A 24,676-nucleotide genomic window follows, 5' to 3' on the forward strand; every position below is an offset into this window, starting at 1 on the left:
TGTACCGTGTGAGAAGCTGTGAACTTAAATTAGGGGAGAGTAGCATCACAGCAAAAATTAGTTCTCACAGTTTAGTTTCCATTACATGTTTGTAATGCTCTTGGTAACCAAAAGAGGCAGGCTGAAGTCAAAGGAAATGGCATAGAAAAAATGTATTTTAATTCTGTGTTCAATTACTTAAAGCTTCGCTCAGTATCTTCACTCTTCAAGCCAATAAGACCCTGTAAACCTTTACAAACCGACTATACAACATGCTTACTCTAAAATTACCACTGGGCTGCACTTTGTTTCTTTGGCTTTGAGCTGTGAATCTGGTGGGACTGCAGTCTGCAGTACTGAAGTCACGCAAAAGGTTGCATTAAATTATCAACTTGTGCTGTTCTTCAAACTGTTCAGCGTCATCTGTAGTGTTTCCAGTTTTTTTGCGAACCAAATAGGGGGTGGGCCCTTTTGTAGTAGCGCTTTCAAAGCCTCCAGTGTCCTTCCGGCAGCGTCGACTGCAGACTTATATTGCTCTTCACTGGCTGAGTAGCAAATTCTTTTTGCGAAGGGCTATAAATGGAAAACAGCAGTTTTATAATCCGACACTTCTGAACCCAGTCACTGCTCAACACACAAGATGGAATCTGATTTTCAAGATTTTGATTCATAGCCATTAAGCATGCTAAGTAGTGCTGCTTAGTCAAAAATGAAAATGATCCACTTTCAAATTGTATGGAGACTGTCAGGCACTATCTTCTTGGCCTGTAATTGCAAACTCCAAAGAAAAGTTGCAATATTAAGAGGAGTCACTTCTCATGACAGTGCTTATTTTTAAAAGCAGCTCTCAGACTACTAGTTAGTTACTTGTCACTCCAACAAACAAAAAGCCCCAGCATGGACTATTATATACATGCAGGTTGTGTTTACTGAATATAATGCATTCCTGGAAATAAATAATTACACAAGCTTTTGCATAACGTGTCAACGATTCCTATGAGGAAATTTCTAATGCGTTTTCGGAGCATGGAGTTTTGACCCCAAAACGACAGGAAAACCCTCTAAAAACATTGCAAAAGGCAAGCAAGGAAACAAATGCTCTCTTATTTGTCCACTCTCCCCCTCCCTCTCATCATGGTTTCCGGCAAAATGGCTATTGCAGACCAGCAAAATGCAACAAGGCTTGTTTAAGCCTGCTTATTTGTTTACTGTACCACACACAGGTCCAGCTGTTTGTCTGAATCTGTGGCATATACAGCACTAATTCCTCATATTCATATAAGTGAAGTTTTGTATAACAAGCATCTGTAGAGAAAGTTCTAAGTATACCAGCAAGACTATAAAAGCAGCTGTGGCCCCATCACTTACAAACTCAATTACAGCAATATGATTGAAGTTCAGTAGTCAAAAGAATGGGTCTTAAAACCTCTTGCCTTGCCTAAAAAAGGCTCTGCCTAACATGGCCCTTTAAAGTCTGCAATCCAAGCTACACTGAACTCAGGGGCACTTATGTCAGAGTAGACCGGGTATAGTTAGGCAGCTATTGTTAGAGGGAAAAAAATCTCTTCCCTGTTCTGGGGGGTAGGACAGACTGAGAGACTCTTTCTCCCCATGAATTGCAAGGGTTAGAAATGTTTAGTTTGTATCTACAGTAATAATAAAGAAGTAGGGCTTGAAGGTAAGAATATACTGCAATGCAGAACTATCCTCACTTCCTAATATCAGGATAAAGTGTCACTGCCTGAACTGGGAGCCCACATGTTCCAGACTGCCTTTCCTCAACAGATGAGAACGATTAGCAGGTGCTATCTTCCCTCCTTCAGCCAAGAGTCCCTTTCTTCCTTATACCAAAAGCTACATACCGGGATATAAAATGAGGACTAATAAACCCCAAACTAGTATTTTTGTTTACCTGACTAGTGACTGCCTCTGGGTCAACATTCACATGCAAACTATGAACTGGAAAAGAAGAAGTGTGCATGCACATGAAAGCTCATACCAATGACAAACTTAGTTGGTCTCTGAGGTGCTACTGGAAGGATTTTTTTTGTTTTGTCTGGAAAAATACAGTTAGGAAGCAGCAATTCCTATAAACTGCTGTGATCATGTGATGTGACTATTGCTTATATATACTGGTAGTTCACACAATAAATGTATTCTCACGAGCGCACAGACTTGCTCAAGTTAACAACAAAAATGTACGTTTTAGCCCTAAATTTGCTGGCACAAATTTAGCACCATCTTTGGAACTCTGTGAAAATGATAGCAGGAATCCCTTAAGACACGCATTCCCAATTCCGCAACATACCTCCAAGGTCAGGCTCCTTTGTCTGTCTGCTGTGGCTTCTAGCAAGTGGCACTTAAGACGAACATTTTCCTTTTTTATTCGTTCTGCTCTTGCTTCTGCTGTCTCCTCTACAAGGCGGGTCTGAGAGAAAAGCCAGAACAGAAATAACCTACGGGAACTATGCAGTTAAATTCATAGCTGCTGCTACTACTGTCAAGAGTTTGGAAGAAAACTGTTTCTAACATTACAAGTTCAGTTTTCCCTTAGTTAGAGCTTGGGTAAAGGGACCCCTGACCATTAGGTCCAGTCGTGACCGACTCTGGGGTTGCGGCGCTCATCTCGCATTATTGGCCGAAGGAGCCGGCATACAGCTTCCAGGTCATGTGGCCAGCATGACAAAGCCACATCTGGCGAACCAGAGCAGCACACGGAAACGCTTGGAGCAGTACCTATTTATCTACTTGCACTTTGATGTGCTTTCGAACTGCTAGGTTGGCAGGAGCTGTGACCGAGCAACGGGAGCTCACCCCGTCGCAGGGATTCGAACCGCCGACCTTCTGATCAGCAAGCCCTAGGCTCCGTGGTTTAACCCACAGCGCCACCTGCATCCCACTACCGGTAGTTAGAGGTTACTGGGTGCCTTAAAGAAGGCCCGTTAGGCTGAAAGGTGTGATCTAACTATTTCAAATAGATAAGCACAGGTATGACTGCAGAGACCACAAAGAAGTGATTTAGTGTCCTTACTTGTGTAAATAAACAAAAGTCCATCTTTTGGCACACGCACAAGCTTTGTCGTCTACATATCTTTGTTTCAGGTTATGCCTTTTGTTTCGATAAAGGCTCAGTTTAGTTGTAAACTCAATATAACTGTATTAACAATGTGCATAATTTGTTCAGGAAACATTAAATTTCAAAATGGAAAATCTGGCACTAGCAGTATACCATCCATTTTATATTTTAAGAAATACCTTTGATAGGAAGCCAACAACTTTGCTTTTAATTTCTTCAGAATTAAGGCACTGGGAAAGTATGGCTTCATGGCTCGTCTCCTTAATACAAATACAAAAACAAAACAAAAAAACAAATGGGGATAAGAGGGTTCATTCCTACCACAACCTGGTTATGTTAACACAATAATCAAGCAGATTTGTGGAATTTTTGCTAAACAACTGGAAATGTTCAGCACTATTAGAACTAACAACAAAAGAGCATGTAGTTTATTCAAAGTCAGGTGCTCCTAAATCTTTCTGCCCTGAGTGAGGTTACAGGGAACCAGACAGAGGGCCTTCTCGGTAGCAGCACCCGCCCTGTGGAATGCCCTTCCATCAGATGTCAAGGAAATAAGCAGTTATCCTAATTTTAAGACATCTGAAGGCAGCCCCGTTTAGGGAAGCTTTTAATATTTAATGCTGTATTGTTTAAATATTCAATTGGGAGCCGCCCAGAGTGGCTGGGGAGACTCAGCCAGATGGGTGGGGTATAAATAATAATAATAATAGTTGTTGTTGTTGTTACTATTATTTTACAATTCTAAGCCCTAGTCTTTCACTGTACCCAAGTATTTTATGAAAGCAGAGCTAAAATTACAACTAAAATACCAATCAGTAGAATTTACGCAATTCCTTCATCAGCTCTTCAGTTGCGTTTCTCTTCTCTTTAATAACACAAACATCTACAGATCCAGAAAAAACTAATCTGTAATATGTTGTGACTTAACACTACTTATCCAGCCAAAGAGAAGCATCTTATCTAATCTAGCTAAGTACCACTGAATGTGATGGGAGTTAAGCAGTGGTCTGCAGACCCTAGCTTTGCTTACTAGGGGTGTTTCTCATTTGGCCTGGAACACGGAGAAAGCAAAGGGATAGATAGTGGAAGAGACTTTAGCTTCTTTTGGGGTTCCCCCCCCCAAAGAAAAAAACAACTTCACCAAACCTCAGAACGAAATAAATCCCTACAATCTTTTCAGGTTGTCCTACTGCAGGCACCCCCACCCTGCGGTCCTCCAGATGTTTTGGCCTACAACTCCCATGATCCCTAGCTAACAGGACCAGTGGTCAGGGATGATGGGAATTGTAGTCCAAAACATCTGGAGGGCCGAAGTTTGGGGATGCCTGTCCTACTGTTTCTCATTTTCTCTAAACTCCAGAAGACAGTGCATCTTCCTGAAACCATGTGGCAAGGTTTTGGAAGAGTTGTGGGCTCTTCTCTCGCTACACTGCAGTTTGGATAAGATAAGAAAAAGTCAGAGAGACTTTTTGCTGCTTCTCGTTTCTCAAAACTGCAGTGCAAATGAGAACTTGAGGGAGGGAGTGTGCTACTGGCAGTTCTTTCCACCAGAGGACCAGCACACTTTCCTCTGGAATTTCTGGATGCCAGGAGCTCAGTTACTTGTAGCCAAACTTAGCTGGATCGAGCCCTTTACAGACACCAAGAGTGTTAAGAGTGAGCTGAAAACTAATTAATTTTAGCGGGATCATGTGCATTTCTCCCCCAAACTGGAAACCACAGCTGGACTTCAACTTACCTGTGCAAACTGTGTGAATGCCTCTATGGCGTGCTGATGAATCAACCAGCTACTGTTGGCCAGCAAAGAAGAAAACAGGTAGGACAGCTTGGACAAAACCTGCTCCTAACAAGTGAATAATGCAGTTATCATTTGTGTTTTAAGCCTATATATTTCCCTCCTCTCATAATTTCCCTGGGAATCATAATTAAAGACAGCCCAGATACCCCACTGAGAATGACAATAATGAAAAGCTCATGGCAGCCTTTACTGAGAAAACGTATCGAAGAATCTTGTAACAATTTACAGGCTGACAATTTTATTACAGTTTATGCATCAGATAGAAGACAAGCACTTAAGTCAGGCATCCCCAAACTGCGGCCCTCCAGATGTTTTGGTCTACAACTCCCTTGATCCCTAGCTAACAGAACCAATGGTCGGGGAAGATGGGAATTGTAGTCCAAAACATCTGGAGTGCCGAAGTTTGGGGATGCCTGACTTAAGCCATAATACATGTGTCAGTCTCTTAAGATACCAAAATATTTTTTGTTTGCTGCAACAGACTGATATGACTATTTCTCTGGACTCTGCTGACGAATAGGCATGTCCAGCCCTCCAAATCAAACCAGCAAAACGTCCCACAACATGCCAAGTCCAGTTGTCACACTGACCCACTTCCATTCAACAGAAGCGTCAAGAAAGTGACTTAAAAATGGAAAATTCCAAGTAAAAATGCATTTCCAGGCTAAAATAAACTCAGGGGCAAGAACATCACCAAGTCCAGGGATAATGTAATAGTGATATATTTCTACCCCTAGGGGACTATCAAGGAGTCCCTGTACCTTTCATTACCCATGTAGGCTTTCCATGTAGGCTTTCTTAAAAGTATTAGGAACTTGACATTCTCATGATTAATGTACTTTGGGCCTTAGCTACTCAGTGGCCACCACTGAAAAACATTGTCTCAATGTTCTCGTACTACAGCCATTATTTTCACCCGTAAATGACACCTGCAGAAGGTTAATGAAAGAACAGAATCTTGTTCTAGTGAATTTACCTGGAAATCTGGTGGAATAATGGGAACCCCCATTGAAGAGAGACAATCTAAGATTGCAGTGAGAACATGATCTGGGGGATTAAGTTGAAGGAGGGAAGTTTGCAATGTGAGTATCTGCAGGAAGAGAAAACAATGAAGAGTTTTGTCACATTTTAAGATTATGATATACGCTCTTTTGGTCCGTTTCATCCAGTGAGATACAGCTACATACACACATTGGTGGAGTAAGGTTTAGAGGGGTTTAAAATGCAAGAACACGAAGTGACAATTCATATAACCTGGCCTGCATGCAAAAGAAGCACAGCAACCTTTTATAACAGAAATAATAGATTAAACAATCAACATAGTAGTGGGACAGGAAATCTTGTAGTTTAAAGTATGATCAGGAAATTCTGTTTCACTGACCAACCCTGAAGGCTCCTGGCACTGTTTGCTTCTCCCAAATCCGTCAACCCTCACCAGAGTAGCATTGTTTATGCAGTATGCACAGGTGCTAAATATGCTCAACCTCAACTAATTGGCAAATTCTAGCCTTGACAGTAGATAGGCCAATAAAGGATGGAAGTGGGGGAAATTCAGGCCAGAGGTGTTGTGGCAGCATTGGGCCTGGGCAAGAGGTATGTGCCTCCAAATATAAAACACTGTTTGAAGGCCCTTAAAATCATGTAGGGGGCAAAACACTCTTCCTCCCTCTCACTATACTGTGAACATCTGTGAGTGAAGATGCAGGCGGTTGTTTTGTGAGTATGTTGCAAACCAGCTGTAACTTCATAATTACACCTTATGAAGCAAACTGTAGCTCTGCTTCATGAGGGCTAGGGTTTCTAAATAGCCAGGAACTAGGATCATGACATTCTTGTACTACTGTGGCTTATGCTTACCAGGATCATTCTCTGGTAGAAAAATTATGTGTGGATACACCTGTCATAACTAGCAGCAATCAGCTGTGAAAAGTACCTTGCTAGACACCCACCTGTGTATGCAAGGCAAGTCTGCTCATCACACTATTTCTTACCTGAATTAGCAGTTGAGGCTCCAATATTTGGATGAAGAACTGCATGAGTCGAAGCACCAAGCTAAAGGTCTGCTGCAGACAGGGCAGACTGGAGACCTTCATTGGACAAAAAGAGCATATTATAGCCTCACAGTGTCCTCTATTTCTGGCTCGCTAAACTAGGTAAAGATCCACTGCAAAGTGAATGTTTAATGATTCTGCTGTGCCCTGCCTCTGTCACGGCAGCATGAAAGGCTGTCTGGCTAAGGAAGTCAGTGTTGTTGATCTACTCAAAACTCAAGCTGACAGAAGGTGCACTCCTCTCACAGACGGAAAGTGTGAAGTCAGCTTCATCTAAATATGAGGACTGTTACAAACTACCACAAACTGCTGCCTCCTAGCCCAGTTCCCTTTTGGGGTCTTTGCCAGATGAGAGTAAAGCACAATGTTTGGTGATTGTAGGTACCAAAAATCTCACACATGATTAGCAAGTGTTAACAACAATTCATATTGCACTGAAGTATTATTAAATTCACCCTGTACTGTAAAGTGGTACCTCAGGTTAAGTACTTAATTGGTTCCGGAAGTCCGTACTTAACCTGAAGTGAACTTTCCCATTGAAGGTAATGGAAAGTGGATTAATCCGTTCCAGACGGGTTCGCGGAGTACTTAACTTGAAAGTACTCAACCTGAAGCGTACTTAACCCGAGGTATGGCTGTATATCAAAGCGGAAACACTTCTTTGCCCGTTTCTATGGCTATATGGTACAAGGCAAAAATACCCCTCTCTTTTGGCACATAATGGAACTAGTACTATTGCAAGAGTCAGCAACACCTTAAATGTTGTCATTTGTATGGCAAGAAAGATGCAAACTGCATGTTCCTGCTCCTGTAAAAAACACCGTCGTTGTCATCATCTTCTTCTTCTTCTCTCTCTCTCTCCTGGAATTCTGCTTTCTCCTCCTATAGCCCTCCCACAAGAACAGGAAAACTGCAGCTATCTCTGTTCTGACATATTATTGGACTTGTGGAGAAGGGAGAACTAGACGGAGCAGCAGGAAGTGAGAAATGAATTTCCTCACCTGTGTGGCAGGTAGAACTACCAAGAACTGGCCAACAATTCCAACAAGTGCTGTTTGCTGTCCCACCTCTAGTGACTTCCCAGCAGTTTGGCACAAGGACAACAAGGCAGAGAGAGCAGTGTTCTAACGGAGAAGAAAGAGCTGTGAGGAGCTAGGAACACTTCTTGTTGTATCTCTGATCACTAGAAACACCATCTAGATCTGCAAGCATTTAGACACAGGGATGACTAGCCTGTGTCTCTCCAGAAGTGGGACTCCTGTCAACCTCAGCTAACCAGTAGTTTGCGGTGGTGGGAGTTATAGTCCAGCAACATCCAGAGAGCCACAAGTTAGCACCCTTGTTTTAACAGAAAAAGTGTGTGCACCTTCAGGCTTCCCTCTGCAACTATAAAGGCAAGGAAAAAATAAATGCATTCTCTCTTTAAAGTGCAAGTCTTGAATCTCAGGAATCTGAAGCCCTGCATCCTTTGCACCAACACTTGATCCCAGTCATGCAAACTATTGATAGACTCGGCACAAAAAGTTATATCCCTCTAAATTATACTATTAGCACAAAGATGCAAAAAGCTGGGCTTACTTGTGGGTATCCCCATAACCAGGGGTCAGCAAACTGTTTCAGCAGGGTGCCGGTCCACTGTCCCTCAGACCTATAAGCCCACCGACTCTCCCCTCCCTTCTCCACAGCACTGGACGAGCCCTGGTGGCTGCTTACCTGTGTCTTGCGAGCAGCAGGGGCTGGCGGCACGATGAGCAGCGCGCGAAAGGGCTCCGGAGAGGGGCTGCTTAAAATGGCGGCCGCTCAAGCACTGCTGCTGCTGCTGGCGCCAACAAAGCCCAGCCCCCTTCCTCCTCTAGGCAGGGTGCGGAGAAGCCAGGAGGAGGGAGGGAGGAGGCGGTGCCGCCGTGTGAGGGAGAGGGAAAGAATGTGTGCGCTGGCAATCCACGCGGCAATTCCCGGACCGTCCACGGGCGGGATCCAGAAGGCAATTGGGCCTGATCCGGCCTGCAGGCCTTAGTTTGCCGACCCATGCCCATAACAGAACCAAAGAGGACAAGAAAATCCTCACCAGAGTTTTTCATCCGGAAGTAATTCATTCAAGCCTTTCCTTACCACCTGTGGAAGTTCCTCCAGAGACCTTTTGCTGCTCAGCCACTCTTGACATTGTGCAAATCCGGCCACAAAGAGCTCATGAGCAACTTGCTGCCTGAGGGGAGGGATCAGGGCCTGGAGAGAAAGATGCTGCCACAATATCAGGTTGTCTGTTTCTCTGGAAGGAAATTGTTGGGTGAACCTCACCTGCAAGGAGGTGAAGGCAACATCAGAAAGAGCACAGGAGAGTTCAATAAGCTGTTTCCCAAATATAGGAAAGTAATAAACTAAACAGAATATCCTTTCTGTCGAATGACAGAGTAAGATGGCAGGCTAGAGGAAAGTATTTCTCCCTCTCAAAGGCAAGGTTTAGACTCTGAAACCATCCCAGCAGCTTCTCCAGTCCCCAAACCAGAATGTGACTTCAGCCACTCTCTTTCCAAGACAGACAATTAATTATTATCATTATCATTATTATTGAATTTTTTATACCAAAGGTCTCTGGGCGGTTCACAGAAAACCTTAACAATACCCATAAAATATGTCTACCCTTTAATTACATAACAGACAGGTGCACAACTTCAGTTAGTATTGAGGGAGATTCCTGAGAGGTTTAATTGCAAAGACACTCCACACAATGATTCCTCTGGGCTAAATTCAGGTAGTACGGCTCTCACCAAAATGTTTTCACAGAACACCAGGGGTCAGCAAACCTTTACAGCAGGGGGCTGGTCCACTGTCCTTCAGACCTTTTGGGGGCGGGGGGCTATATTTTGAAAAAAATATGAACGAGTTCTTATGCCCCACAAATAACCCAGAGATGCATTTTAAATAAAAGGGCACATTCTACTCATGTAAAAACACGCTGATTCCCGGACCGTCCGTGGGCAGGATTTAGAAGGTGATTGGGCCGCATCCGGCCCCCAGGCCTTAGTTTGCCTACCCATGCTGTAAGCCTTTTACCATGAGGAAAAACTCTAAATGCCTGGGCTGCACATTCAGTGCAGCAGTTGAAAGGGAGACCTTCTGGATGGTAAGATTAATCTAATCGCACAAAATGAGTGGAGGCCACTAAAAAGAAACATCTTTGACCACCTTCCTATGGTGAGTGTAGTATTTGAATGAGCCCTAAAAAATTGTTCTGGTTCTAACAAAGCAAGTTGAAACATATGGCTCATCTTTTACTAAACAAAAAGTGCTTACCACCTTGAGTTCCTTGAAGGAAAGATGGGGTACAGTTGGAATCAATAAATAACCTTTTTGGCAGTACTTGCCTGGTGATCAGCAGTCATTAGGAAGAGCAGACGCCTCAGCAGGACTCCAAGCTGAGAAACTTGAAAATGCTCTGCAGGACAAGCTTTTATCTGAATAGGGCAAGAAATTATTAGGTCACAAAATTCTAACAATTTAGCAACATCTAAGCATGTTTGTTTGGTTTTTTTAGAAAGAAAACAGTTTTGATGCAGAACCTATAGCTATACGTACCCCGGGTCCTATTTTAAGTAACAGCAAGTCCAACATTACTTACATATTCCTTTTTTAACATTACTGATTCTCCACTTGACCACAGCCAGATGTCTGTATTAACGAAATACCATTTGCACCCATTTGTGTGTCCCTCCTAAACTACTTCAGAGTAGCCTGTACCACACAAATTATTCTGTTACAACAAGCCTAAAATTAGGAATTAATCAAAGTGGCACCATGTTAGAGTGGCATATCAAGGCCAGCATTTGTTTGTTAAAACCATCCAGATAGCTCAAACAAATGAGCCAAACCACATACTAAAGAGGAAGGTAAAAATAAATAACAAATTAATTCCCCGTCACTAGGTAATCAGACCTAGAGAAAAATGCTTATCAAAATGAAGCAAAGCTGAACAACCAAGCATCTCCTGAAGAAAGCACCATGAACATATTTAGGCTTGTTTAAAATGATTGAATATGACATGATTCCCAGATTTTATTGTGCTATTGTTTATTTTAAAACAGTGTTGATAATTAATTTTGTATGTACATTTCCTTGGAATCCATGTTTGGCTGAAGACATGGGGTGGAAATATTTCAAAATATATAATGAGAGAATCAAGCTGGCAAAAGAAAGAAAGAAAGAAAGAAAGAAAGAAAGAAAGAAAGAAAGAAAGAAAGAAAGAAAGAAAGAAAGAAAGAATATAATCATCCCCTAACTTCACTGCATTTTGACTAAATTCAAACTAAATTTGACTAAATACTGCTATATTAAAGGTAGAGGTAAAGGGACCCGTGACCACTAGGTCCAGTCGTGACCAACTCTGGTGTTGCGCGCTCATCTCGCATTATTGGCCGAGGGAGCCGGCGTATAGCTTCCAGGTCATGTGGCCAGCATGACAAAGCCGCTTCTGGCAAACTAGAGCAGCACATGGAAACGCCGACCTTCTGATCAGCAAGCCCTAGACTCAGTGGTTTAACCACAGCGCCTATATTACAAAACTAATATTTAGCCCTTATTATACAAAAGAACCCAGGTGGTGCTGTGGTTAAACCACTGAGCCTAGGGCTTGCTGATCAGAACGTCGGCGGTTCGAATCCCTGTGATGGGGTGAGCTCCCGTTGCTTGGTCCCAGCTCCTGCCAACCTAGCAGTTCGAAAGCACGTCAAAATGCAAGTAGATAAATAGGAACCGCTACAGCGGGAAGGTAAACGGCGTTTCCATGTGCTGCTCTGGTTTGCCAGAAGCAGCTTTGTCATGCTGGCCACATGACCTGGAAGCTATACGCCGGCTCCCTCGGCCAATAATGCGAGATGAGCACGCAACCCCAGAGTCGGTCACGACTGGACCTAATGGTCAGGGGTCCCTTTACCTTTACCTTATACAAAAGAAGGCTGATCACCGAAGAATTTATGCTTTTGAATTATGGTGCAGGAGAAGACTCTTGAGAGTCCCATGGACTGCAAGAAGATCAAACCTATCCATTCTGAAGGAAATCAGCCCTGAGTGCTCACTGGAAGGACAGATCGTGAAGCTGAGGCTCCAATACTTTGGCCACCTCATGAGAAGAGAAGACTCCCTGGAAAAGACCCTGATGTTGGGAAAGATGGAGGGCACTAGGAGAAGGGGACGACAGAGGATGAGATGGCTGGACAGTGTTCTCGAAGCTACCAACATGAGTCTGACCAAACTGCGGGAGGCAGTGGAAGACAGGAGTGTCTGGCGTACTCTGGTCCATGGGGTCACGAAGAGTCGGTCATGACTAAACGACTAAACAACAACAACAACAATACAAACACATCGGGAAATGGGGGGTGGGCTGAGCATTTCCCCTGTTTTGTAAAACAGATTTTCCCATAGTCTTCAAGAGGCCTGGGGTCACAATCTGCAGCTATGTAAACTTCATGTTGTGCTATGTTACATTTTCTGCTCTGCTAAAATACCTCTGCTTATAAACAAACCACGTTCTGCTTACCAAATGTGCTATTATAAAAGCATGATGAGCACACAAGTCCGCTCTTCCATACCTGGGAGAAGAAAAAAGAGCAAGATGAACAAGTGAGGCAGCAGATCTCTCCTTGGGGTGCTAGTCTGTGTTGACCTTGAACTGGGAAGGCCTGGGTTCAAATCCCTGTTTAGTCATGGCACCTATCAGCATAGCTCTTGCAAGTCATTCTCTCTCAGCTTAAAAAGTTTACTGTGGGGAGAAAAGAAATTCCCTGTATGATACTCTATCTTTCTTGAAGAAAAAGTGGTATCTGTACGTAACGTAATTTTTTTTCTTGTCCTACTGCCTAGGGGGCGGGGCCCAGACTCATCCAGCCCTACTAAAGAGGCTCCTCATGAGTCCGGAGGAACATTGCCCGGCTGTTGTTTTATTGTTTTAATATGCTGTAAGGATTTCTTTTTTTCTTACCGGGCAAGGAAGCACCAAACATCCATAGCCAGGAGATCAGTGATTGTGTTAGAACCAAGTACAGCCTCCAGCAGAGAGCATTCCTGAAAGAAAACAGACACATGTATACACAGGCAAAAAGTTGCTTAGAAAGAAGTTACAACTGCTGTTTATTGTCATCCCACCAACTAACAAGAAAAAACAAAGCTGTCCATGGAGGCACAGGTCAGTTGTGTCCGGGGCAGCTGACTACCAGCTCCATGTGGTATGCCTGCGCACTGTCTCAAGATAAGATCACCAAGGCAACTATCTGTAAATAAACAATAAGCATCCATAAAAATGGCAAAAGCAGTTTCATTACAAAATAGGTTTTATCTTAAACAATTGCAAATGCAGTAAAAAAGAGTCCACTAGTGGTTCAGTGCTCTGACATCGTTCCGGTCATCAAGACGTTTCATTGCTAAAGAGCTTAGTCATAGAGCAGTCAAAATCAATCGTAACGTTACTGTGCTTACAATTGTTTAAGATAAAACGTATTTTGGAAAGTAAGTACATTCACCATTTTTATGGACGTTTATTGCTTGTTTACAGATAGTTGCCTTACAGATAGTTGCCTTTGCCCCTTGCAGACTCTCCTCCCCACTTCCTTTGCCCCTCAACAAACTCCCTTCCCACTCCCTGTGCAACTCCACCAACGCACCCCTTCCCACAGCTCGAACTTCCAGAAGTGGGGAGGACAAACCCCTCATTCTCTTCTTTCCAGGGTAGAGACTCTTAAGGCAGTAGTGTGGAAGAATGAATGGACAAAGGGAGACTTTCTCCCCCATTCCATGGCAGTGGCAGCAAAGATGGAAAGGCAGGAGAGGACCACCCTGGACTGATCCTCTGTAGCTAGCCTGTGGCAGCTACACAAACAGAGGTCATCTTAAGGTTTTATTATATGGTAAGATATGCAGTGGAGAAGAATGACTTATATTGGAAATCTTGGTTTTAAAATCCACCAGCTGCTCCAAGTCAGCAGATGGGGCTTGTCTTACAATACTTCTCCTTACCAGTAGATGGAAATGTGAAACCGAGAGGGATGTGATAAAGGCACACAAATGGACACAGACATAGTGGTAAAAGGTGACATGATCCTCAGCTTGCCCTGTCCCCATTGCTGCTGGCAAACAAACAGGAAGAAAAAGCTCTCCAGGACATTGCTGAAGACTGAGGAAGAGGGCTGCAAACAAGGAGACTCTACAGAGAAATGGAGAACATCAGGATTACTTCCTCTTACCTAAAGCTAACTCTTTGCAACAATCCAACATGCATCACTAAAACGAATAATATAGAGATAGTGCAGCCCTAAATTGTGCTGGGTGGATTTTATGCTACTGACTGCTAGATTTCCAGATGTTGCAAAAGTCTACTCTCAGTGATGTATGCCTAACAGAAGTAAGCATCTTAAATCTGGCAAGAACTATCCATAATACAGTCAATTGACAATACTGAGGAAATTCTATTTAGAATTAATCATGCTGACCTTCACTAAACCCTTCACTCAATACAACAAATCTTTTTATAAAACATGTTCAAAACAACCTGAGGATGGCAACACCAAGTATGTTAATCACAAAAATGCTTCCCTACTAATATTAATTTACTACAGCAGCAATGAATTACCTGGGAATCTCCTCTGGTAACTGACTTCCAGTGTTCCAAAGAGCTTGCACATCTTGGGGCTGGGATGGCAACTTGTCCATTACAGAAAGCAGAAGACGACATTGTGGAAAATGCAGCTCAGGAGAGAGATCTGAAGTCATTTTTAAAAAAAGAAAAAACGTTTTTTAAGTGAAAACTTTTAAAGCAAGCTTACATGTATATGGAGCTCTCATGTCTGAATAAATCTGGAAATCTACAACCATGTACTTAAAACTCATTTGTCTTTGTAATTTTTATCTGTTTTATTTATTTAATGTTTATACATTGCTTATATACTACTTGATTGTAACAAAACCTCAAAGCAGTTTGCAAAAAGCATTAAACAATAACATTATCAGTAAAAATAGTTAAAAAACAACTATTCAAAATGAATGAAAACCAACAATAAGCTAAAATGAATGATAACACATGGAACACTGCACATGTTGGAAAGGTTTGCCTAAACAAAAATGTCTTCAGAAGGTGCCAAAGAAGAATACAGTGGTACCTCGTGTTGCGTAACCTCCACGTTACGGAATCTTTGGGTTATGGCCGCGGCAAACGCGGAAGTGGGTTTCTCGCTCAAGCGTGCACAGAAGCAGTCCTCCAGTTACGAAATTTTCGGGATACGGCTGGGCCTCTAGAACAGATCCCATCCGTAACCGGAGGTACCACTGTACAGTGAAAGCAGCTGCCTGATATTAATAGGCAGGGAGTTCCAAAGTGAGTGCTGCCACACTAAAAGATCAATCTCTTACAAATGCCAAACAAGTATTATGGGGCACCTGCAAAAAGTTTATGGCTTATAACTAAACAAATAAAAATGTTATTAAGAGAAATTAAGCCTTTAATAAGAATATAAAATTTTACATATGAAAAAGAAAGATTAGCTTTTAAAATTAGAATGGGAAGAATATTCTAAAGCCATGAAATGAATCTAATAATAATAATAATGTTTATGACCTGAACAAAGCTGAGTTATTAATAAGTACAGTGGTACCTCTACTTACAAATTTAATGTGTTCCGAACGCACATATGTAAGTAGAAAAAAAATGTAAGTCGAATCCCATAGGAATGCATTGGGAGAAAAAATTCGTAAGTCGAAGCAACCCTATCTAAAAATTCGTAAGTAGAAAAAATCCTATCTAAACCGCATTCAAGATGGCGGACGGAGCTCCATTCGTAAGTAGAAACATTCGTAAGTAGAGGTACCACTGTAACTTTGGTCTGATTGTGCAGTATTGCTACTGTGGAATTTTTTTATTCTTGCAGCCGACTAGTGGGAAGAAACGCCTGGCTTGCAGGGCCCATCAGAATTCTCCACCCAGTTCTCTGCTGCAAGAGAATGCAGTACTAACCTCGTCAGGGCCTTTAAGCTTACCTGAAGTTTTACTTAACGCCACTTCTAGGAAAGGCCTAAAAGAGAGCAGGTGGGGTAGGAGAGAGTCCAGCGTCACGAGGAATTCCCTTGCTATTTCATCCTGATGAGACTTAGAAATCGTTGGAGCATAAAGACTTGGAGGAAATTTGCTGTCAGGAAAGAATACAGAATGCCTCATGTATCACTTGTACTCTGAAGAGCACTAAACATGAATTCCTAAAGTTCAAAATAATGCAGAAACTCTGTGGAGCTAAGACAAGACACACTTTAATTATGTTCATATAGTATGCGTGACATTCATTTAAGAGCTGTTCAACAGTGGGAACAGTATCCCTTAAGAGGTTGTGGACTCTCCTTCCTTGGAGGTTTTAAAGCAGAGGTTGGATGGCCATCTGTCATGGATGCTTTAGCTGAGATTCTTGAATCGCAAGGGGTTGAACTAGATGACCCTAGGGGTCCCTTCCAACACTACGATTCTATGACACTGTGTGGCACAGACCTTGATACAGAAGGAAATGGGGCTATTGCAGGTACATGCTGTCACGGTCCGGGCTGTTTACGAGCGAAGTCCCAGCAAGGAGCGTCGGGACCGGGGGCAAGATGGTAGGCACAAATGTCCAGGGAGCAGAGGTCCAAGGGTCAAGAAGCACAAGGGAAAAAGTCACAGTCCAAAGGTCGAAGCACAAAGTCTCAGTCCGAGGGTCTAAGCACAAAGTCACAGTCCAAGGGTCTAAGCACAAAGTCACAGTCCGAGGGTCAAAGCACAAAGTCACAGTCCGAGGGTCAAGGCACGAAGTCACGGTCAAAAGGTAAGGAGGCACACGGCGAGGCAGAGAGTGCTGTGGCAAAGAGCTGAGGAGAAATGCTGGCCTTATATCCCCTGCCGGCTCTTGCCACCAGGTGCAGCGAATACCAAGTGGCCTCACCTGTGCGGCCGCACCCTGCCTCTCCGGAACAAGCCAAAGAGGATCCCAGTCCTGCAAAGCCCCGCTGCTCCTGCACAAACTCCTGACAGTGGCCTCACCTGTGCGGCCGCACCCTGCCTCTCCGGAACAAGCCGAAAAGGATCCCAATCCTGCAAAGCCCTGCTGGTCCCAGGGCCCGGCTCCTGCACGAACTCCTGACAGATGCTAGGACATCAGTCTTCAGTCATCATGAGTTTGGAACCCACTATTTGCAAACTGCCATACCAGGAAGGCAGCTTTCAAATTACTTCCAAGCTCAGGTACAGAAAACACTAATGACATAATAATTATGCCAAAAAAACCAAATTAATTATCGGGTACCACTTACCTGTATATTTGAAGGTATGTTTGATGTAGCTGACAGCAGGATTCCGCCAGGAAAGGAGTGAACTCCTGTAAAGCCAACAATTTAAAATACTTTTAAAATTTAAAATTCATTAATATATAATTATATCTCCACTGCCTTTTATTCCCTTGTATAAGCTGAAACTTTGCATCATTCTGGATAGATGAGATAATATATTATTATATTTTAGTCATTTTATCTGTATCTTTATTGTAGGTTCAGACCTTTTGGGGAATTAATGTTGCAATTTTTTAAATATACTTTTTAGCCGCACTTTACATACAATTCTTGCAAGTAAGCAGAGCCTTTAAACAATCTAGGAGCATAATTCAATTTTTTTACCCCTGCAACTCATGTATATTTTATACTTTTCTTTTCTTTTTGCTCTGTATGCACATACAAGGATATTAAGCAAAACAACTTACTTGAAATAAAAGGCTACAATTACTTTTGTGTATAGGAATGTGCTGCAATGCTACAATCCTGTCTATACACATCTGGAAGTCCCTCTAAGCAGAGTGGAACTTTGTTCAAAAGATAATACACACTAGTACAAGACTTACTGTACTGTATAGGCTACAATTCTGTACTCACTTTTGGGGTATAAACACTTTTTAATTCAATTGGATTTACTTCTGAATGGATATTTATAGGATGCACAGTTGTGCTTAACCCCATAAGTGATATACAGTACCACTCTTGGTTATTTTTTTACCTGGAAAAGCAGCCTTTAATTCAGTCTCATGGATACCCATTGCTCAGCTTTAAGACACTAGTGTGGACTAAAGCGCTTGTATGAAATTCAGATCTCCTTTTAAGTCAATACATTTTTAAAAGAGATGTTTGCTTTAAGTAAAAAATCAAAATAAATTAAGAATTAAAAATCTGTTTTACATATTTTTAAATCAAATTTAATTCACTCTTCTAAGTGGATAAAAGTAGGGTGAAACAGGCTAAAGTTACTAAACCCAGGGCAAAACTGATAACCTTAAACAAAACAAAAAAACATTTATTCATGAAAAAAGGAAGCATAACATGGGATATAACACAAAAATACTATGCTGACTTAACTAAACTCTTAACAACTACAGATGGACAATGCAATCACAGCAAATACTTGTGATTTAAGAACCAAATAAATTCCTAAAGCATTTCAGACAAATGTTAAAACTTTCTGCAAAACACCAAAAACAAACTGCTCTTCCAGGAGTTGCCGCTAAGGAAGGAAATTTGATTCAGATATCATTAGTGAACCATTTTATCTGTCTGTGGTACAAGGGCTGTTACAAAACATGGGAACAGTACAAATACCAACAATAAAAAATGGGTAGCAAATCTAAATTCCTTCTGGGACAAACACCATTTTTGATTCTGTACGTCAAGTGATGTTCTTCTCAAAACATTTGCAAATTGACACAAAGGATGTAGGGGTGAAAAAGAAAGATGATGTTCACTCACTTAATAGAAAGAGACTTCTATAACTGCAGACTAGAAGAGTTGTGCAATTTGTACAATACAAAGAGGACAGGTATGACAAACGGAAAAGGTATCGTTCTTTAGACACAGCTTTGAGCACAAACTTCATGGCTAAGTAGAGTCTGTAGTTAACAATATCTAATGTATAATATAGACAGCACAAATTAAGCCCTACATGACAAGCAATGATTCTGATGAATACAGATGGAATATTGCCAATTACTTTTTACATATGGTATCACATTTTCCAAGTTAGACAGAATATTTTACAGTAAATAAGGCATATTCAAGTCAAACATATATTTTGCATCAGTGAACCCAGTTTCTATCTCTCACCTTGGTGTAGTGCACCAGGGAATTGGCCAAGAATCTACACAGCTTGACTGTCCTTTGGAACAACTTGCAGTCAATGCTCTCCTATTTGAAAGGGAAGAAATCAAAGCTCAAATGGACAGCATTCAACAGTGTTTTAGAACACTTATACCAGAAATGCCTCACCTCTCTGCCCTATCCCAGCACTGAAAGGCCAGTCCAGTGAGGTAACGTTCTGGCTATTTTATTCCCTGGCCTGTGCTTCAATGGACGTTCAACATAAGGGGGGGGAACCTGTTTATACATAGAAGCTATGGTACAATTGCCAATAAATTTACAGTGGTACCTCTGGTTGCGGACACGATCCATTCCGGGGTGTCATTCACACCCTGAAAAGTCTGTAACTAGAGTAGCGCTTCTGCGCATGCGCGAACGGCACAGAACGCTTCTGCGCCGGCGCTGAAACCCGGAAGTAAACACTTACAGGTTTGCCGCGTGCTTAACCCGAAAAAACACAACATGAAGAGGTATAACTGCATTTTAGCTGCATGTATAATTTGAGATGTGTCCTTGGGAATTCTGAAAAACAGTTAATTTGGCTTTCTGATGTTTTACTCGCCTTCCATTTTCAGGCATCTTACTGCCTGCACAACAGATCTTATACCAGTGCTTACTCGACACGATTGGCTTCCATCCAGGAATCCTCCCCCCCCCCCAGCTATGACTCTATCAAATTTTCTCATCAAGCCCTAGATACATTACTGCACTGGAGAACAGCAACAAGCTGTGTGTAGCCCAATAAAGTGACAGTCTACATGATGCTCACCATTAGGGGAGCAAGTGTTCCTTTAGCTCCTGAGATAGAGATATCTGAAGAGGTTTTTGTCCATCCCTGCCATTTACTAAAAAGTGGCCAAAAGGAAAGCTAGGATTCTATGGTTCTAAATAGTTTGTGTGCTGCCCAAACATAAACTATGGCTGTGGCCTGTCTAAAGCTCTCAGAAGTTCACGTCCTTGCAACTTTAATCACAATACTATGGAAGTCAACTTCATCCCAAGGTCAATATGCCTAAAAGTCATATTCACCTCTGTTCCAGACCGCTTCATCTGCTCAGCCAGCTGCAAACAAGACTGGAAAGAAAACAGGATATCCTCACAAAGGCCACTGAGTATATCGGAATGCTTCAAGCTGTTCTTTATCAGAGATTTGTGCTTGAGACTTTGCCTGAAAGGGACAAACTTGTGACAATTCTCAAATTGTCAACAGGCTATTAGAACCATCACACACACACACACACACATCCAATTACTCTCATTAACTCAGATGGTGGGTATCAACTGAAACAGTCAACACAGGACCTCTGAGAAGCAAACGGGGCACTCCCACCCCTAAATCAGTAGTCAAGAATGTTGAGAATCCGTTGGGGGAAAATCAGAATTGGAAATGGAGTGCTGTGGAGGAGGTTGTAGCTGGCTGCCACAGTGGCCTGTTAGAAGTTACAAATGGGGAATGGGGAATATGTGGCACCTGCTATAGTGCCACCTTCACAGGTAAACAGGTGCAATCTTCACAGGTAAACTTGTCCCAAGTAGTTAAGGGCTTTATATACTTGGCCCAGCAGCAAATCAGCAACCAGCGCAGACCTCCAAGCCCAGGTGTTACATACTGAAAGGTCACACTCCTGTCAGCAATCATGCTCCAGCATTCCATACTAACTGCAGCTTCCAGCTCAAGTGCAAGTGCAAGGGAAACCCCACACCAGTACATTGTTGTAATCCAGTCTTCAAGCAACCAACACATGAACTACCATGGCAAGGCTTTACCAGTCCAAGAATGGCTGTAGCTGTCAAACCAACTGCAGTTTTTAAGAGGCACTTCTAGCCACTGAGGCTACCTGAGCCACCAGTGACAGAGCTGGATCCAGAAACAACCCCCGACTGCAAACCTGCTCCTTTGCAGGGGGAGTGCAACCCCATCCAGGGTAGGCAATTCACTAATTTCTCAGACATGATAACTACTCGCCCACGGTGCCTCCACTTTGCCATGATTCAAGCTTAGCTTGTTTTCCCTCATCCATCTCACCACTGCATTCAAGCAATACAATGGCTCAGTACTCTGTTGTATTTTTTAATTAAGTATTTAAATCTAAATGATTCATTCCTTCTCAGATTTTAAAGCCATGATCTCAGTGTATACTGTAAAGGAGATATTTTGGGGCTTAATAGCCCTTTAGTGTGATCATGTACCGTTTAACTAATTTGAAACTAAAAATTCATTTTTATTATATTGATCCGTTCTGATCTATTGTTTCTAATTCTGCAGAGCATTCTGCACAATGGAGGGGCTGCTGTCAGTCCAATCTGAGTCCATATTATGTGTAACAAGCTGGATTAGATATAGAATTTTCAATATCACAATTTGATGCAGAGCTCATATAATCTACTTAGATTATATAACAGATAGCAATAATAGAGTAAAAACATACCTGATTATGAACTTCCATGTGTTTGCATGAAGTGCATGATCTATGCTGGAAATAGCAGAACAGATCTCCAGCAAAGTATGAACAGCTGTAGAGCAAAGGACAAAAAGTAAATGCAAGGTACGTTCAGCATATAACATAGCGAACCGTTCAATACAATGAAGATCATTCAGTTCAACAAAGACCACCATTTCCCTATGTTCACAATATAGTAGTAAAGTGATAGCTGCACTTTTAATTGCTTTCATCTCACATTTAGCCCTGAATTTGAGAAGCAGATCATCCTGGACTGATGAGGAACACCAACTTTAACAGAAGGGAATAGGTATGTGGTAGGAGTTTATACATTTGGGAGAGTGGTTTGCTTTAAAGTGCATGGTTTGCATACACACCTGATGCTATAATTGCTATGCTGTCTTCAGCAGCACAGGAGTTCACAGATACCATCTCAAGCAGTTCCATAAACTGCTTTTGCAAAGCATAGGCCTCCTTAAACAGAGACTGGAGTAAATCCGAAAACAAGTGGAGACACTCGCTGTACAATGACTCACTATTCTGTAGCAAAATAAAAAAACAAACGGAGAGAAAGTGAACACATTGCATAGATCAGTGGTGGGAGTAACTAATTCATGAACCAGGTCATTTCTCTATTCATATTATCTGTAGCTGCTAAGCACTAAATACCAGATCTCACTACATACTATACAAGATGTATTCCAGAATTTATCCCAGATAAAACAACAGAGTTTCTTGCGACACCTTATAGACAAGCAAATGCCTTACTTTGGCATAATATACATTTTGGGTGTTTGGGTTTTTTTGCTGCAGCATACTAACACCAGAGGTTCTCCCCTCTGGAAATTATCCTTAAAAAGTATTAGTGCGTATTAGGATAGTATTTATTGAACAAAACTGTATTCAGGCTTTTTCAATATCGATTTCAATGGAAACAGACAAACACTGGAAAATTGTTTGCACCAAGTTACTAATTCTCTAATAACCTTGTTATACCCTGTGAGAATATAGTTGGCAATTATCTAAAGGGTTGTTTTCCACTGACAGCACAAGGCTATCAGGGCAGTATAGAAATTTAATTAATAGTACTAACTATGAAGTTCACCAACCTTGCAGTGTACAAATGTGTTCTTGATTACATGAAGAATGGAAGAGGGAAGACTGTAGACGTGTTCTAAGGGCACAACATCCTGTACAGTACAGATGTGGCGCACAGACCCTGTTAATGCTTCCAACACATGTACCAAAGTCTGTACGACAAAAATTTTATTATTGTAAGCATCAATGGAGGTTATATAAACAACAATTCAACACAAATCAAAACTGGCTTCTTTCCCACCATTGCAACCAGCTTTTCAAACTGTTTGAAAAACTGGCCTGGCTTAAGCTCAGCAATCAAGTGGCTATGGCATTGCAGCCTGCCTTAATACTATTGCTGCCACAGGTCCAAAGAGAGGGAGGGGAGGGGAGGCAAGTCGCACTGTGTCCACAGACACTCCTCTTCCTCTACATGGCAATAGTGACAGCAGTAGAATGCTTTTAAATTTCTCCTGAAAGTCAATAATGAGGGAGAGAGACAACAGTGAGGGCAATCCACAAAGAGAACCATAACAGAGAAGGCTCTGACAACGCCAGAGGCAGCCCCCTGTCGTGGCACTACCAACAAGGTCTTGGATCTTGTAGGGTCCAAGATGGTTGATAATAGGGGAGGTATTCAGGTCCCAAGCTACTCAGAGCTTTGTGTCTTAATACCCTGAAATGGGCCTACCGTGTTTCCCCTTTTTTAAGACGTAGTCATTATATAAGCCATAGCAGGATTTCTAAGCAATTGCGCGATACAAGCCATACCCCGAAAATAAGACATACTGATAGACCCTTCACCCACTAGCAATAACCCCCCTCCTGCCAGCCAACTCCCCCCTTAAAAATCTCTCCCCATTTTGCTGTCGCTCCACAGACACGTATTTCCTTTAAAAGCTTGTAAAAATGCACCGAACAGCCGTAGCTGCTGGCTGCCGAAGCCTTGTGATTTCCCTTCCCCGTTTCTGAGAGCATTTTTTTAGCCAAGCTGTGTAAGCTCTACTTGGTGAAGGGGAGAAAAGTGGGGTGGGGAGGAGATGAAGGCACGAGGAAGAAAAGAGGGGCGATTGAAGAATGCAAAGGCTGTTTTCCCTTTTAGGGAGAGACCTCCGTGCGCGCGTCTGTCTCTCTCCCCCCCCCCTGCGTCTCTCTCTCTCTCTCTCTCTCTCTCTCTCTCTCTCTCTCTCACACACACACACACACAGCCCACCTCTCGCTTCCCCCCACCTTTCCCTAAATTCCCTTCCATTCAATGCACGTTGATTTCCTCTTAACGGGAATCTCCCGTGTCTGATTGTTGTCTCATTGCTTTTACCGGGCATAAAGCAGCCTTTTAAAAATCCTGCTGCAGTTTTCTTTCTACCTTATGCTGCTTGGTTGTCTGTGGAGCTGCCCCTTTAAGGATTTGTAAGTAGTCTGGATCGCAGTCCTTGCCTTGGGGACTTTTATTTATTTATTAAGGACTTTTTCCTTCGCTGTTTGCGAGCTGCTAAAAGGAGCTGCTAAACGCTGCTTTACACAAAAGTTAAACTGCCGGTCCTAACAACACGTGCTTCCTCACCTCGCTGGCTCAATTGCTTCTCAATTGCTACCATTTACCAAGTCAGCAATCTTAATTGCTGCTTAGCTGGCTTCTTTGTTCTCAGCAGGTAGCTTCTTTGCTATCAGTGATAGCACTGCAAAGTGCTATGTTGTTGGAACTTCAGACAGTCTTGCAGTCTTGGGCAGCTGGCTGGTAGAGATCCTTACTTGCTTTAGGTATAGGCTACTGCTAGGACTGTATCACACAGATAGATTCCATTATACTGGTTTAGATTTAAGAAGCTCCAGTGTAGCAGATTGCTATTAAGTGAGTCCCCACCTTGGAGGAGAGAGAGAGCAGCCCTTCGCGAACATCCCAGGGCCGGGGAGAGAGGGCTGCACCAGGGACGCACACACCTCCCTTCCCTCAGACTCGTAATAAAAATACCGGTACCAGTAAGACATCCCACCAAAAATAAGCCACCCTGTGGTTTTTTGAGAAAAAAAAGTAATAAGACGGTGTCTTAAAAAGGGGGAAACACGGTAATAGCTCACA

The 24,676-nt window shown here is 42.5% G+C and overlaps 1 protein-coding gene across 2 annotated transcripts in view; it reads right to left on the reverse strand.

Moving 5' to 3' along the window:
• Window positions 1-137: 137 nt before the first annotated feature.
• FIRRM (FIGNL1 interacting regulator of recombination and mitosis) overlaps window positions 138-24,676 on the reverse strand; it is a 30,601-nt gene continuing 6,062 nt past the window's right edge. Inside the window, exons 5-24 of one of the 2 annotated variants that reach the window (XM_088673719.1) lie at window positions 22,629-22,769; window positions 21,897-22,059; window positions 21,508-21,592; window positions 20,108-20,246; window positions 19,046-19,126; window positions 17,216-17,280; window positions 15,923-16,071; window positions 14,523-14,652; window positions 13,910-14,096; window positions 12,879-12,961; window positions 12,438-12,489; window positions 10,270-10,359; window positions 9,017-9,202; window positions 7,906-8,028; window positions 6,845-6,940; window positions 5,830-5,943; window positions 4,794-4,892; window positions 3,235-3,315; window positions 2,288-2,407; window positions 138-552 (exon numbers count right to left, since the gene is read on the reverse strand). In XM_088673719.1, the coding sequence (XP_088529845.1) occupies window positions 367-552; window positions 2,288-2,407; window positions 3,235-3,315; window positions 4,794-4,892; window positions 5,830-5,943; window positions 6,845-6,940; window positions 7,906-8,028; window positions 9,017-9,202; window positions 10,270-10,359; window positions 12,438-12,489; window positions 12,879-12,961; window positions 13,910-14,096; window positions 14,523-14,652; window positions 15,923-16,071; window positions 17,216-17,280; window positions 19,046-19,126; window positions 20,108-20,246; window positions 21,508-21,592; window positions 21,897-22,059; window positions 22,629-22,769 (2,370 nt within the window). In that variant the 3' untranslated portion in view covers window positions 138-366. Of the gene's footprint in view, window positions 553-2,287; window positions 2,408-3,234; window positions 3,316-4,793; window positions 4,899-5,829; window positions 5,944-6,844; window positions 6,941-7,905; window positions 8,029-9,016; window positions 9,203-10,269; window positions 10,360-12,437; window positions 12,490-12,878; window positions 12,962-13,909; window positions 14,097-14,522; window positions 14,653-15,922; window positions 16,072-17,215; window positions 17,281-19,045; window positions 19,127-20,107; window positions 20,247-21,507; window positions 21,593-21,896; window positions 22,060-22,628; window positions 22,770-24,676 lie in introns of both variants that reach the window. The other variant, XM_035123570.3, reaches the window with a different exon arrangement.

The sequence above is a fragment of the Zootoca vivipara genome, chromosome 7, assembly GCF_965207765.1.
Source record: "Zootoca vivipara chromosome 7, rZooViv2.hap1.1, whole genome shotgun sequence".
Classification (NCBI taxonomy): Eukaryota; Metazoa; Chordata; class Lepidosauria; order Squamata; family Lacertidae; genus Zootoca; species Zootoca vivipara.